This window comes from Candidozyma pseudohaemuli, assembly GCF_003013735.1.
Source record: "Candidozyma pseudohaemuli strain B12108 chromosome Unknown scaffold00001, whole genome shotgun sequence".
NCBI lineage: Eukaryota > Fungi > Ascomycota > Pichiomycetes > Serinales > Metschnikowiaceae > Candidozyma > Candidozyma pseudohaemuli.
Genome location: NW_020194435.1, coordinates 2,950,698 through 2,966,311, shown reverse-complemented (window position 1 = coordinate 2,966,311; position 15,614 = coordinate 2,950,698). Strand labels below are relative to the sequence as shown.

The 15,614-nt window shown below is 49.3% G+C and overlaps 7 protein-coding genes across 7 annotated transcripts; 2 read left to right on the top strand and 5 right to left on the bottom strand.

Moving 5' to 3' along the window:
• Positions 1–927: 927 nt before the first annotated feature.
• Positions 928–1,827, top strand: C7M61_001338 (diphthine methyl ester synthase; the record flags this gene model as incomplete). The annotated part of the gene is made up of 1 exon (XM_024856751.1): positions 928–1,827. One exon carries the CDS (start codon positions 928–930, stop codon positions 1,825–1,827), a length of 900 nt encoding a protein of 299 aa, XP_024716350.1.
• A 50-nt stretch (positions 1,828–1,877) lies between these two features.
• Positions 1,878–3,050, bottom strand: C7M61_001337 (uncharacterized protein; the record flags this gene model as incomplete). Its single annotated transcript, XM_024856750.1, has 1 exon — positions 1,878–3,050. The coding sequence occupies one exon, from the start codon at positions 3,048–3,050 to the stop codon at positions 1,878–1,880; it is 1,173 nt and encodes a 390-aa protein (XP_024716349.1).
• Positions 3,051–4,405: 1,355 nt separating this feature from the next.
• On the top strand, positions 4,406–5,269 carry C7M61_001336 (uncharacterized protein; the record flags this gene model as incomplete). Its single annotated transcript, XM_024856749.1, has 1 exon — positions 4,406–5,269. The coding sequence occupies one exon, from the start codon at positions 4,406–4,408 to the stop codon at positions 5,267–5,269; it is 864 nt and encodes a 287-aa protein (XP_024716348.1).
• Positions 5,270–5,364: 95 nt separating this feature from the next.
• On the bottom strand, positions 5,365–6,567 carry C7M61_001335 (pepsin-like aspartic protease; the record flags this gene model as incomplete). Its single annotated transcript, XM_024856748.1, has 1 exon — positions 5,365–6,567. One exon carries the CDS (start codon positions 6,565–6,567, stop codon positions 5,365–5,367), a length of 1,203 nt encoding a protein of 400 aa, XP_024716347.1.
• Positions 6,568–7,291: 724 nt separating this feature from the next.
• On the bottom strand, positions 7,292–9,310 carry C7M61_001334 (uncharacterized protein; the record flags this gene model as incomplete). The annotated part of the gene is made up of 1 exon (XM_024856747.1): positions 7,292–9,310. One exon carries the CDS (start codon positions 9,308–9,310, stop codon positions 7,292–7,294), a length of 2,019 nt encoding a protein of 672 aa, XP_024716346.1.
• A 2,815-nt stretch (positions 9,311–12,125) lies between these two features.
• On the bottom strand, positions 12,126–12,554 carry C7M61_001333 (uncharacterized protein; the record flags this gene model as incomplete). Its single annotated transcript, XM_024856746.1, has 1 exon — positions 12,126–12,554. One exon carries the CDS (start codon positions 12,552–12,554, stop codon positions 12,126–12,128), a length of 429 nt encoding a protein of 142 aa, XP_024716345.1.
• Positions 12,555–13,275: 721 nt separating this feature from the next.
• On the bottom strand, positions 13,276–15,093 carry C7M61_001332 (ferric reductase family protein; the record flags this gene model as incomplete). Its single annotated transcript, XM_024856745.1, has 1 exon — positions 13,276–15,093. The coding sequence occupies one exon, from the start codon at positions 15,091–15,093 to the stop codon at positions 13,276–13,278; it is 1,818 nt and encodes a 605-aa protein (XP_024716344.1).
• Positions 15,094–15,614: the final 521 nt, after the last annotated feature.

Below are 15,614 nucleotides of genomic sequence, written 5' to 3'. Positions count from 1 at the left end.
TCGCCCGTCACCTTATAGCTTCGTCTGGTCAGATGGGATGTCCGACCCGGGGAGCCTGTTTCCATAGCTGCATCACCAGCAACGATGTTTCCAGTTTTACCCGTTTGAGCTGTCATGGTCGAGGATGAGTTGGCTCCAGAGAAACACTTCCTTTCAAGGAGCCCTCCTCCATTGGATGGTCCTCCTCCATTGGGTGTCCTCCTCCATTGGGTGGTCCTCCTCCATTTCCAGCTGCTGAAGAAACGGCTTGAACTGCCGACAACTTAGCAGACATAGCTCTCAACTTCCGGCGAAGCCTCTGACGATATTTGGCTTGTTTGCTTGCCTTTGTCATTTCTGGTCTTTGTGGACTTCAAAAAAATACCAACGGCTAAGAACTCCTCGTAAGTAACTCTGCTTTGTTGTAATGGAATGGGCGGTCGTCAATAATCAACTATAAGATGCTCAAATCAGGCTCTGAGCTTCAAGTTGTCAAAATCCGACTTTGGGTGTGTGGAAGAAAGTGGGTCAAAACGGTTTGCAGCCATTCGCGATAACCCCCCACAAGCTCCAGTGAACCTGAGTACCCAAGACGACCAGCCTTCATAGCACAAGCCCTTTTAAAGAGGCTTCAGTTGTCTTTTAATTCAATAAAAAATTCCAGTTCCACTTACCTCCATCTTCCTTGAAGTGGATAGCTCACAACTCATCATAGCAGACCCACTAGGTGAGACTAGCCAAGGGCACCCCACATATCTCCTCAAAATCAACGCCTACCAAAACCAACACCTCCCGATCCCTAAATTGTCAAAGCTCCATAAACGTGATTGTATTCGAAAATATAATAATATATTTCTCTTGCCCTCCCCCACCCATCCCCCACCATCACCACATGCGTGCACGGTTCAAATCACATATAGCCATCGCAGCTCATCGAGTCCCACCACCATGTTGTACTTGATCGGCCTAGGCCTCTCCCACGAGACCGACATCACCGTGCGTGGTCTTGAAACAGTCAAGAAATGTGAAAGAGTGTATCTTGAAGCGTACACCTCCATTCTCATGGCGGCTGACTTGGAGTCGCTTGAAAAGTTCTACGGTAAGGAAGTCATTCTTGCCGACAGAGAATTGGTGGAGTCTGGCGCCGACCAGATTCTCAAGGATGCTGATAAAGTTGACGTTGCATTTTTGGTGGTTGGTGATGTTTTCGGCGCCACTACTCACACAGACTTGGTCATCAGAGCCAATGAGCTCAATATCCCATTTGAAAGCATCCACAATGCTTCGGTGATGAACGCCGTGGGCGCCTGTGGCTTGCAATTGTACCAGTTTGGCCAGACCGTGTCGTTGGTGTTTTTCACCGAAACCTGGAAACCAGACTCGTTCTACCTGAAGATCATGGAGAACAGAAAGATCGGTCTCCACACCCTTTTGCTTTTGGACATCAAGGTCAAGGAGCAGAGCATAGAAAACATGGCCAGAGGAAGGTTGATCTACGAGCCTCCTCGCTACATGGACATCCAGACTGCTGCCCAGCAGCTTTTGGAGATTGAAGAGCTCAGAGGTGAAAAGGCTTACACTCCCGAAACGCCATGTGTGGCTATTTCCCGTCTTGGGTCGCCTACACAGAAGTTCAAGGCTGCTACATTGAAGGAATTGGCCGAGTACGATGCCGGTGAGCCTTTGCATTCGTTGGTTATGTTGGGAAGACAAGTGCACGACTTGGAGTTGGAGTACTTGTACCAGTTTGTCGACGACAAGGAGAAGTTCATGGCGTTTGTGGAGGCGGACCAGGAGCATTTCAAGCCTCCTCCATATGTGCCTCCTGAGGAGGACCTCAGCGATTAGCTGCCACACCCCCATGTCCATAGCGGAATTAATATAAATAGTGAAGCACATTACTGGTTCTTCTTCTCGGCAGCGGACTCAAGATCGTCCCAGATGTTGTTTGTGATGTCCCACGCCATCCAGTCGTACCAGCCAAAGAAGGCAGGGAAGAACGTCACCAAATGCCACAACGAATGGGCATCTACCAAGTCGAAAAAGACCGGTGGGAAATCGAAGATTTCAAGCAGCATGCCCACAATGACAATGAAGCAGAGCAAAAGCGGGTAGAGCGAGTAGAGCTTGGGCGATTTGGAGTAGAAACTGCCCAAGATGATGCGGTTGGAACGAATGTACTGAAGGTGGTCCAAGCGGATCACGTCGTCCTCCTTCTCGAGATTATAGTACTTTGTGTAGATTTCAAAACACGTCAAGCCCCAGAAGATGTTCTGCAAAACCCCCACCGTGATGTTCGCTTGCATGTTGTATGTGTACAGCCAGTCGGTTTCAAGACGGTAGATGTGGGCAGCGTAGGCGCCAGCGCATAGCAAGAAAAACAAGTATTTGAGGAGGAATCTCTGTGGGAGGTAGAGGCGGAAGTAGCGGAAGGTGATACCGTAGAATCCGGTCAAGACGGTCAATCCAGCAAGGTAGTAGTCGAGCTTTTCGGTCAAGAGCACGTCACGAATGTGGAAGATCGTCAGAGCGAGCCACGCTGCCATGGCCACAAACGCAGCAAAACGTGCGTTATTGAATGGCACTCGAAGAAACGAGGACTGGTTCTTTGGAAGCTTGTTGAGAGTATCTTTCATGAACTTGTACCCGAGGTAGTGGGGGACAAAGTTCAACAAGGAAAACAACGCCAGCACCACTTCCTGAACGCCAAAGATCCTCCAGAATGGCCATTTGCCGTGGAATTGGTACACCTCTTCATCGTTTCTGACTCTCTCTTTGGTCACAATCTGTTGACACTGGTAGTCGCAATTGGAGGGGCAATCCCAGCCCAAAATCTGCATGGGAAGGTTGATTTTCCCCAGCGTAAACCGCCACAGCGGCTCGTACCGTCTGTATTCTCCAGACGCTTTGAGTGCTTCTTCAAACTGGTTCTGAAGAAGATAGTATGGATTCAGGTAACAGGACAACTGTTCACACTGAAATCTGCAGTCTCTGAATTCGTCCAAGTTGTCACCTGGAGAAGCCCAGACGGCAGCTGCAGCCATTAGCAGAAGCACAGTCAGAGAAAGCATGGTATGTGTTTTAGGTGTAGTTGATTTTTCGCGAACATGGTTATGTATTGCAATGCTGCAACTTGTGGGACGATTTAGGGAATTGCATGGGAGCGAGGAGCATAACAATTGGGAGAGATTTGTAAATGTGAAAAAACTTACAATCTGACATTTGGTGACTTTGGTGACTTTCGTCGATGAACTGGACCCGAATTTTCCAGAACATCGATGGTCCATGCAGTGATGGCTGCAAGGTGGGGTGAAAAATTAGGCTCTTGATCTATCCGAGCTCGTTTAAGAGGTTGTTTTGAGGAGAGGTCTTTTGAATGAACTTGGTGAGTTTAAAGATTTTCGATGAAGCTCGCCGAAGATGGTGTGGTGCTTTGGTTGTGGTACATTGGCTGAGGAAGCAACAGCAATGACAACATGCTGGGTTTTCAATTTATACGAGGTAGTATGTCTATCTTTTTCTTCTTTTCTCATAGAGATAGATTTTGAAAACGGCACAGGATGGTATCAATCGCAGATGGAGAGTCGACCCACCTGTGGGCTGAGGGGATGCTGCAGCCTATCAGGAGCGATTCAATTCAATGTAAATGTTCAAAATGTAAATGATCAGCTTTAGGCAAATGAGCTAAATTATTATTCATAAATTTGAATGGAAACTCAATATGCTTCGGTACGGCTTGACCAGAAATATGCGGAATCTGTAGAAGGCTTTGCGATACATGTTAACCGTGAACCATTGCCCCATGGAAACCATTTATTGTGAAATTTGGGTATTACAATGAGTCGAAATAGACCTTAAAGCCCTAAAAATCTCATCTACTACTTCTTGATAATTTTCGTTGCTGGAATACAACCCCGCGCAATTTGCAGCCAATATAGCCAATGAGGGGCACTCCATTAACGACACCAGAAGCTCTATTTCCCCCAATTTTCTCTTTTATGAAATTACCATCTATTCCTTCAATCTCGAAATATCAAAAAATCCTACCCCACCACCATTGACCTACCCTCCTTCACGTATGACCTATCCATATTCTAGATGCCCTCCATACACAATAAATGCCAATCAACGCCTATTAATGCATGTCACCGAGCAAGCCTCGAGCTAAATTCCCAAAATGGAATCTGCCGTTAATCCTTAATTATATAAGCCTCAAATCACACTTCCAGCAATCGTCCGATAGTCCAAATCGGTCTCGGAGTCAATGTAGCTTATCGGATTCCGTCCGACTCTAACGGCAAGTGCCCGCGATGCTCCACTCGATTTCCTGCATACAGCCGCGCTTATCGCTAGATGCCTTTTTGGTTCTCCTCAGCCCTATATAAACCGCCATTTCCCCAGATTTTGCTTTGCACAACTTTTTGAGATGCCTCCCACGCAAACAGAAGTATTGAGCGACACAGCCTCCAAAGAATACGTTTTGGGCGAGCGCGGCTCCCACAACATCGCCAAGGGCTTGCCACATCCTTACCCTGTTCCACAGTTCAAGACCAAGGAGGATGAGAGAGCTTGGGCTAAACAGCATATGGCTGCTGCTTTCAGAGTGTTCGCCAGAAAGGGCTTCACCGAAGGCACGGCCGGTCACATTTCCTTGAGGGACCCTGTTGACCCCAACACGTTCTGGTTGAACCCTTTGGCCAAGCACTTTGCCTTGATCAAGGCCTCTGACTTGGTGCACATCGACGAGGAGGGCAATGTTTTGCCCGATGGCCCTCAGCATGCTGTGAACGCCGCTGGCTTTGCAATCCACGCCGCTGTTCACAAGTACAGACCAGATGTCCACGCAGCGTGCCACACTCACTCTGTCTACGGAAAGTCATACAGTGCCTTGGGCAGGCCCTTGGACATGATCAACCAGGACGTGTGCATGTTCTACAAGAGCCACGGTGTCTACACGGACTTTGGCGGAGTGGCGCTCGAAGAGCAAGAAGGAAATGATATCGCAGACGCCTTGGGCGACGGAAAAGGCATCATTTTGCAGAACCACGGCCTCCTCACGGTGGGCCAGACAGTCGACGAAGCAGCCTACTTGTTCTGTCTCATGGAGCGGAGCTGCCAGTGCCAGCTTTTGGCTGAGGCCGCCTTGAGACCAGGCGAGAAGTTGAAGATCATTGGCGACAAGGTCGCTGCGTACACGGAGCACATGACAGCAGACCCAGAAACGCTCTACACGGAGTTCCAGCCCGACTTTGAGATGGAGCTCAAGTACGACCGCGACTTCATGGATTGAGGGTAATGTATTGGACGAACTAATAGGAAATGGAAGAAATACAAATCACGTCATCAAGACGCTTTGCGCCGTCAAGGCGCTTTTGCTTCACGGACCTATGCCGAGATAATGTTGCTCGAGCTGCTGTACTTGGCCTGGGCAATGGAGATGGTGTGGTCGGTGAGGTCGTAGTAGACGTAGGCGCTTCTCAAGAAGACGTCTCCCAAGATGAAAGGACCCTCGCCAAAGTATCCCTCAGCGCCAATAGCACATTGTGGCTCGCTGTCGGAACCAACGTTGATGATAAGGTCGCTGTACGGAACAGAAACGGAGTTCTTGCCGAGATTGAAAGTGATGCTCTTGTCGGAAGGCTGGTTACAGTCGACGAGGTAGACACCCTGGTCCTCGCCGGTAGAACCAAGGGCACTGGCCACACTGTCAAGGAGCTGATCAGGCCACAAGTTCCAGGAAGTACCGGAATCAAAGACGAACTGCTGGCCCAACTGGATGGTTTTTCCTCCCACATCGGCAGACTCGACCGTCAAGCCCAAAAAGCTGTTGTCGGGAAGAGAGTACTTCTGCAATTCACCCTCGTACTTGTCGGTGTCGATACCGCCAAAAATGACAGTACCCTTACCTTCTTGTTCAGAACCCAAGAACAAAGAGTAAGAGGCCTTAGGAGTCACAGCGGCCTTCAGCAAAGCCCAGGGCAAGTTGTCGTACTGCGACAGGCCCGACTCCTGGTTCTTGTCGGCGATTCCCAAAATACCAGTGCTGTCTGCATTGGCCTGGTTCACCACAGCAAACTGGAAGTCCAGCACAAGCGTCAGACCCAGGCTGAAGGAGAAGTCGTCCTTGTAGTAGGAACCCAGGGCACTGGAGCCGTCCAAGTAGCTGATGTCGAAACCCTCGCCTGTGGAGGTGTCGTCTGAGGACTTGCTGGGGTCGAAGGTTCCACCTTGAGCACCGGAAACACCAGGACCGAAAACCCAGAGATCGGAAGAACCGGTGTCAAGAAGCACAGTCACCTTCTCCTGCTGCGAGCCCAAGTAGACGTCCAAAATGTACGAGATGTCCTTGTCGTCGGTGATGGCGACCGGGGTGGCTCTCTTGTGGAACTTGGACTTGGCGCTGTTGAAGTAGCGTTCAGGGTGGTACAAGGTGGAGTTCTTGCTGGTGTCCTTGACAACGTCAAAGTCGAGTTTCAAAGGCGAAGGGCCCCTTTTGGCAATGTCCTCGTGGCTGCCGTCCTGGTGAGGAATGGCCAAGCCAGAAACAAGAGACGTTGCGATGGTGAAGATGGTGAAGAAGGAAAGCATGAGAGGATGATGGAGATTTTGAAAAAGTCGGATTTGGTGCCTGTTTAAGTACACCGTTGGGGCTCCACTCGAGCGTACGGCAGCAGCCACATTTCGCTTGCAGCCGAACGGCCCAATACAAAAGCCCCAAACCTTCGATTCAACGGGCCAAAAAGGGGTCTTTGCGTTTAGAGGAACTGCGTCTGTGCCCCCTCGCCAGGCAATTCCACCCGGACAGGCGGATCCCCAATTTGCATCACCCTTCGATTGATAAATCAGCTTAAAATCCATATCCAATGGCTTAGTCTGTCCATTGGCTTAGTCTGGGGTCCATTGGCTTAGCATGTCCCGTCTCGCTTGTTGATCTAAACCGTTGCCAAGACAAGAGCGCATGCTTGACAGCTTCGTGCGTCAGGCATATCGAGGCGTACCTCAATTTCCTCATGCTCTACCGACGCACCAGGGTCGTGCAATCACAGCGATAAGATTTGCGCTCCACGAACGGCTCCAGATAAGACACAGTAAGCCTCGTCAACGCCACATCCGTGGGCTCCGGTGGCCGCAAAAAAACCGCAACCATGACTTTGTGACAACGGTGGTTCCGACTGGATGCAATTGGTGGATTCTGGTGGATGATAGTGGTTACAAGTCACGGTAGCCACACCGGGCCACAATTGACAACAATGGCCAATCCGGATCAATGCTTCATCTACACCACATCCAATTCATACGTATCATTACTTCCCTACTTTCTTCCAAATATCCGCTTGACAGAGTCAAGAATAATGTCCTTGTCGTCGGTGAAGGTCACCTTGGACTTGGCCCGCTCGGCGGCTCTGGAAGTGTCCTTACCTTCGTCAAGCAAGGCCTCATCGTCCAAGTTCTGAGAATCGACTAATCTGTGGTCTCTCAACAAGAGCACCCACACAAGCATGGGCACACAGAGACAAAGACCCGTGATGGAAAGCTTTCTTTGCACCTCGGCGTACGCCATGCTGATGGCTCTTCTGGGATCAGTTCCCCAGGTGTACTCTTTGATGAATTTGTAAGGCGATTGGTAGGCAGGTTTGGCCAACGAGGTATCCACACCCAATGCCGCCATGTGGTTGTAGATAGTTTCGTACATGTCCTGGGTCCAGATGGCGCCCGAAATGGCACTTCCGATGGCTGCACCAATCTGGTAGAAAGCTGCAAAAAGCGCCGTAACCGTAGCCATGTACTCGTGGTTGGTACAAGCTTGAACTGACACAGAGACGACTCTGTTGAAGAAGACCGAGGCAAAACCCATGATACACATACTGATGGCCACACCGTCACGGAAGTACTTGGCTCTGTAGCCGTCGTTGGATCCTCTGAAGTGGACAAAGAGGCCCATGGCGATGAACATGACGCAGTTACCGAAAATGACGAACATCTTGGTTCTTCTGACTCGCGACAAGACGTATCCGAGAATAGGCATGGCAATACCCTCGACGAAACCGTTCAATTGGCCTGTACGAGTGGCAACGGTTTCTGAAGCGTTCATACCAACAAACAACACAGGGTAGGAGTATCCGTTGGGTATACTTGTGATCAAAGTACTGAACACACCCACCAAGAAACCGGCCCAAATACCTCTGTTTTTCATCACTCTGAAAGGAAGCATGGGGTTCTTGGTGATTTTGATTTCCCAAACCACAAAAAGAGGAATGGCGCAGAAGCCAATCACCAAAGGCACGATTGTGGAAGCTCTGCGCCATTTCTCGCCGTTTCCACTGAGCGATGTGCCGCCTGCCAACGTCAACGGAACGAGAATAAGTCCGAAAATCACCGCAATCAAAAGACAGCCAATGAAATCAACTCTCCAGAAGATATCGTACAAGGCTTCCACAGTACGGACGCCCGAGTACTTAATGTGGCCCACGGCTCTGCCAGTAAAAGTTGTGCTGGCGTTGATCTCGTCATCGTATCTCTTTGCATCGGCATGCTTGGCATTGAAATCCTCTCTCTGTTCACGCTTGATTTGCTTCCATGCATCGGTTCTGGATGCTTTAAACAGCAAGCCGAGCAAAAACAAGAGGTAGGGCACACACACAAGCGGCGTGGTGAAGGCCCACATGGCAATGCCGAATTTCCAGTCGTGGTTCTTCAAAAGCGAATCCACAACTTCACCACTGGACCAGGTGGTGATGATAGATGTCATACTGAGTACACCGATAGCAGCGAGTCTCCATTTCAAAGTGGAGGCATCCGATAAGTTGATCTGCCACAAAATACGCATACCAGCAACGCCAAAGCCGTATAAGACAACGCCTGCTGCGTACTTCTGTACATCTGTGGCCTGAGACTGAATGATGATACCCACGATTCTGAAAACGATGGCCACGACGAACAACTCAAATCTGCCAAAAGTATCAGACATTCTAGCATAGAAAGGCAACGAAGCCGCAGCCACCACGCCTCTGATAATACCGATAGTCGACATAAGCGAGTGCTGAGCGTACGAGTCAGTGGCATAACCGGTGAACACTCTGATTGCGTTACTCTCCATCAGGGCAATGTACATGCCGATGAAGATGCTGAGGAAGAAAAAACCCTTGAGCCACCAGGTGTTCAACTGGGCCATGACGAGCTCTGAACGACGAACTCCAAAGGACTTTTCAGCAAGACTAGACTGCTCACTGTGAGTAGACTCATTAGTCGAAGCTCTCTTCAAGTCGTGGGAGTCCAGGTGGAACCGGGTGTCCTGCGACGCCTCCTTGTTAAGGTTTTCGTTTTGGGCCATGATGAGGAATCAGGAAGCGAGTGGATGCCCATTTATACCTAGCGAAGACCCTTAGGATCATTTTGTCACAATAAGAGATGTCTGTGTCCTGCGCAGATGATGCTGCAGCTGCAGCCTCCAACCGTATTTTTCAGCTGGCCAATGTCACACTACAAAAGGTGTTGCTTAAAATGTGATTCGCGGAATGCTCAAAAACACTGTCTGTTGTACTTTGCATCTAATTTTCGTCGTTTTCGCTGGTTCTGGCGCCTTGGTGGAGCCTTATCTGATGCGATCAGTGGAGGTTCCTAGTCTAGAGGCTGCGCGCCAAGAATCGATTGATGCACAATGGACATGGCCCACCAATGAACGGTAAAAGGCGGTTTCAGTTCTGCATTGGAAGATGCCGTCAACTTTTCGATCTTGATTCTTCAGTGGGACCCTACGCATGCCACGTAGGGGTCCACCCCAGCAATATGGGTAGCACCAGAACCGTCATGACGAGGAGAAGACGGTGAAACAATCGTTTCTTAAAACTTCCGCTGCTTTTGACCCAAAATTCCAGCTTTACTAAATCTCTCGACGGAGAAACGGAGTGGTCGGGGATGATGCAAGGCCTTTCTCCTGTGCTTGCCAATGGCATATTAATCAACCTCGTCTGGCCAATGACAGCACTACGGGCACTCCCTGCCGGGTTTAGAGGTGTCACTGACACATTGACAGGTGTCAAGCGGATTGCCCAATGTGGGAGGTGGTCACAGCGGGATTTCCGTGGATGGAGTTCCAGAGTGGGGGGCCTCGGCCGATTGCGGTTTACTTCTATTGAAAAGAGCTCAAATTTAGTCTAGACGGATTTCTGCCACTTTCTGGGCTGGACTGTAGATGCTGTTTTCTTGGGCGTACGGGCGACTCGCTTGAGGTGCAAGGCTGCAATGGGGGCTTGGGCATTCACCGTTTACGACCGTTCACGACCGTTTACATGAAATATGTAGCATTTGTTTCCCTTTAGAGGCTTTACTTTGTAGAGAATCTTTTCAGCTTGGAAGATCTGACATGGTTAGAAGAGGTGCCTCGGCTGCAAGATGCCAAGATCCCGATGCAAGAGGAGCTTTTTGATCGGATGCCAAGCCAAGCATTCTCGTCTCGGAGCATTCACATGTGGTGACTCTTTGCCGTTTTTTTGGCTATGGTGGAATTGTAGGGAACCAGGAAGTTCAGGTAGGTTGATCTTGGTTTTGTATCACGCCGATATACGGTCCAGGTATGGTTATGAGGCGTTGCGTTATTTCAAGGCGGGGTTTTTTGCGGCAATTAGCGGCATGCAATTTCTGGCTAGCCGTTATTTGACAATGAGCGTGACAGCCAATTTGATGGAATGAAGAGGGCCTTGACTAGCTGGAGGTGCTGTATAAGACATTCGCAGCCAGACCGTACGGCGCTATCATTCTGCTATGTACGGCTGAGCGCCCAGGATCAAGGAGTGTTTGCAACCAGGAGATGGAGTTTTGAAATGGGGATCAGTTTTCAGAACTTCCTTTCTACATCTTTTGAATTTGTGAAAGAAGGCGGTCCAATATTTCTGTTCCTGGGGGCATTGGGATGGTGTAGTGTTGGTATATACAGTCCTCTGGCCTTGTTAAAGCGAAGAAGCAAATTGGCGTCCCTTAACAGCGGTGTTAGTGAGTTTTGGGGCAAAGGATGGAAAGCTGTTTGCTCAAAGAGTCTGAACTTGTGGAAAGTCGTGTTTTTCCTGCTTTTTCCAAATTTTGACATAAAGTTTTTAATTCTCACTAATTAGGTATCTCTGGCATAAAATTACAAACCAGCAAACTTTATCCAGATTCCAAGAACACAAAAATTGGGATTCTAAATAAAATGATGGGTTTGAAGAAAATTTTAAGGAGACAACGGGAAACAACGTTGCATAGAGGGTTTCCAATTCGATCTATGCCTTTATGGTGATCATTTGCCAGAATTTGCTTACTTGAGCCATGCCCTACTCAACAAGGGTGCCGTGATTTTCTCTCAAAAAATCTCAGTTATATTCAAGATGGATACATGAACTGCAAAAAAAGATGATTCAGTTTGTCAGTTTGGCGATAAACCTCCTGCTAAACGAATTACATAAGTCGGCTACCCAAAAGAAGAAAACGATTAAAGCTATACCAAACTTTATCAGTCAACATAGACCCCATCACACTTCATCCCAACACCAGAAGACGGCTGACGTTCCGAATGTGTCATGTCCAGATAACCGAGTTTCTTAAACCCAACTCAATAGCTTAAAGTTTGCAATATGTAAGACCAGATCCATGAAGATCTCCCAGAAGTTTGTCTATTGATTGCTGCACATCCAGCTACATTACCCCAAATCTAAGACACCTTCACCTCCAAAGCCTCTCAGCAGAAAATCCCACAAAAAGCCCTGCTGCCTGTGCAATCATTTCACCATACTACATTATCAGATGCGATCGTGCGTCTAGAACCCAAACCGGTGATCTTCTTTCGAACAATGCTGCATTGAAAACGCTGAAGATCGACATTTCCTCCAACCTTCTCTTCACCAGTTGGCACAAAAAATCCAAAGTTCCGAAAAGCAGCAACTCATGCTTGCCACGGTGCCCCTGGCATAAACGTTAACCAGCCGCTGCACATCCACAGTACAGGCACCACAGTCGTATAACCCTACTTCCAGCCACATAAAAGCCCATAACAAATTGTTAAAGCCCATAGCAAATCGCCTACAATAGATTGAAAATTAATGTATTGAAGCTAAATTAAGATCAAGAACGGGAAAGTCTCCATGCCACGCTGCAGGCGGCTAAGAGTGAACCGCTTAGATCAACAAAGCAGCAACACCGGCGAAGCCAGCGACACCGGCAGCAACACCCAAGTTACCGGCAGCACCCTCGTAAGAGGAGACAACGGCAGACTCAGCAGCAGCAGTAGACTCAGCAGCAGCGGTGGTCTCCTCAGCAGCCTCGGAGGTCTCAACAGCAGCAGAGGTCTCGGCAGCCTCAGTAGACTCGACAGCCTCAGCCTCAGAGGTGGCCTCGGCCTCGGTCTCAGCAGAGGAGTAGTAACCAGTGGACCAGATGGTCTTGGTGTAGGTGTTGGTACCCTTGGTACCGGTGATGACCTTGTAGGTGATGAAAGCACCGGCTGGGGTGGAGAGGTCCTCAGGGTCGGTGATGGTCTCGACGTAGGTGGCACCGTCGTTGGTGACGGTAACGTATCTCAAGGCAGAGACGGCGGAAGCGGCCATGGAGGCGAGGAGGACGGTAGAGAACTGCATTATTGAACGAGTGTGTGTGATGAGGAAAAATACAAAAGCTGAGGGGGGAAGCCCGTCTTATATATTGTTGACGCAAGCCCCCAGGGCCGTGCATCGGGCTTGAGCGATGAAATAGATAAATCCCCAGATTGGCTATAGGTGTGTGAGGAAGGGTAAACCAGCGATCCGGCGTCGGAACGCATCCGAGCGCCTTCCGCTGCAGAACGAGTTGCTGCAGAGGCTTTGTGCATAGCGCCCCTAGACCCTGGGGGGCCTTAAAAAGAGGCTATAAATGCTTCCCAAGGCTGCTTTTCACCTTCTACTCTTTCAAATCCTTAGTTTTTTGTCTCCTTGACTTGGTCTTCACAAGCTGTCAAACGCTCGGAAGCGCGGGCCGGGTCCCGAGACGTGCCAAGCTTTTTCAGAGCGCCTCACCAAAGCCCGCCATACATGCAGCTAGTCCGTCTGAAATGGGCCTTTTTGGGGAACGCAATTGCCCTTTCGTCTACATAATAAAAATTGGCCCCTCGTAACGAGATCCACACTTTTTCACATTCTTGGCACCTTTGTTCGGTTCCCAAGCTGACAGCATGCTTGAGCCGCCCCGGATGTCACATTGTGTTGCAAATTGTCACCTCGCATTGTCATTTTCATGTCATACAATCCTCTACTGCTCTGGACCTCACCTTGTGGGAAAATGCCGCTTTACTCACTATACACTGAAACTCTCTGCGGCAAACTCTACATTGTTGTGGTGGCACCACCCCCCACAGTCAGCCAATAGCGTTTCTGGACCGCATGCAACCACAATGCTGCTTTCCTCTTCGGTACCTTCATGGAACTCTCCGAGGAGGCTTGCTACATCCGGACGTCCCATCTGGACCTCCACAGCAACTCCGTTATCGGCCACACTTGCTTTGGACGCTTCCGCTTCGAGCATTGGCTCCTGGAGGTCTTCCATTTGGTAGTACTGCGTTTCGGAGGGTTGTTTCCTGAAACGTTGGACGGCGGCTTTGATCCGAGAAATTAGTGTAGGCTGCTTGACAGGCTCGCTACTTCCCGTGACATGTATATCAATCTTGGCGTCTCTGTAGTCTGGAGTGGGCTCCAAGGAGTCAGAATCGGGATCTTCATGGTACCCAAAGATTCCGGCCTCTTGCAAAACAAACAAATCCTCTTTTCTTCTGACAATGATGCAGAAACGCACGTTTGGCGTTTTGACGAGCTCCTCGTCGCCCTTTCGGTTACGCTGGTGGAAGTACTTGAACAACGGTATACCGAATGCAAGCCCCGAGCCTCCACAGACAATGGTGATGTTGTCGTTTAGATTTCTAGAAAAAAAGAAATCGTCAAACGCCGGGAACGGCAGCGAAACGGTGTAACAAAAGTACCGTTGAGACGCTAAATGCTGTGCAAAGCGGGTGCTCTTTTTGATCACCAAATCCACATACTCCTCGTGGTCCAAGGATGCAATTGTGTACGGATGGGTTGCAAAAAGCCAGGATTTGGGATTCAACAAGGACGGGCTGATTCTGACATGCGAGTCTGGCAGAAAGTATGTAAGCATTGAACCGTCCTGCTCTTTTTTGAATTTCATGGATGCCTTCACCACCTTTTCACGGGGGATTCTGACCAAAAGCAAATTGCTATCAGGCACAGATGTCGTGTAGTAGCTGTTGCTTTCGTCGATCTTGTCCCTGATGTTATAACTGAGGAATACCTTGGCTGCGGTGTGGTAAATCAACAAGTACAAACTGCCAAAAATGTACAAGTTGGCCTCGGGCATGCTATGGAGGTACATGAGAGGAAGCGTTGCCCAGGCTGTGATGATGTGCAAAGCGTAGAAGAGCTTGTAAAAGCGCTCTCTGATGCCTTTGATGCCGAGTATGAGGACGATAAATAGGAGGAAGAAGTTGACGACTCCGGGAAACATCAACTTATCGAAGGTTTTGTGAAGCTCATTCTTGTGGATCCAGAAGCCGAAAAAGCCAAGTGCATGGAGCGAAATCGAGGCTATCAGGATTCTGGAGATCCACTTGTGCAATGGGATTAAATGCATGTACAAGACATTAGGCAATGGATTGGGCTTCAAGGAGAGGAAGATGATAAGCGGGTACAACGAAAGCCCAAGACGCCCTGCTCTTTTCAACATGCCCAAGCCGATCTTGAAGTGGATGTAATCTGGGGTTTCCTTGATGCCCAGGTACCATGGAATGAACAAAAGGAGAGCCATGAATACCAGCCACACCACGACCAGAAGCCACAAAGGAAAGTAGACCAACCGTCTAAGGACCCTAGTGAAAATACGATCCGTCTTATTGGCTTGAGGCAGAAGTCTAACCTTAAGACATGCCAGTACACCTATCGTCACCACATTCGCACACGATAAGGCAAACACCATATAGCCATACTTCTTGTTGATATTAGCCCAAGGGGAGTCTGCCCCATCACCGTCCCAGCGCTTATCTAAAAGACCGCCATCGGCCACCTCGAGCCTGGTAAGCTCCTCCACAGCTCTTTGGACGTTCATGAATGGTTGCAAAACGAGCAATGCGGGTTGCAGCAAATTATACCATTTTATCGAAACCCATCACCTTTTCTTGACCCCGCTGCCCAATTACAGAAGCTCCATTATGCCTTGGCCTTGTCCTTTATGGTGCCACGGTCCGAGGGTGTCTGATGGATCAGATAGAACCGGGACTTTGGGCGTCTTAGCCCACATGAGAGAGTGCAGCTGCATGTCGACGCATGCGGGCCAAAAGAGCCTAGGAAAAATTTGCACCTGTGGTTGCGGGGGGTCTATTGGGGGTCTGTTGTGTATTTCAGATTTTCAGGCAAACCCAAAAAAGGGCGTCAAAATGTGTGAGATCTTGTCGATCCGACCGGTCCGAGCCCACGTCGTTTACGAATATGCAGAAGGCAGGAATAGGCGGGTGGAGCCACTTTCTCTATCAAAGGCCCTCCGGAATTAGGAGAATACAAAATATCTTAGTCAGTGTGAGTCAATTGCGCTGATCGGCTTAGGCCGGCTTAGTTAGCCGCTGCTACAAC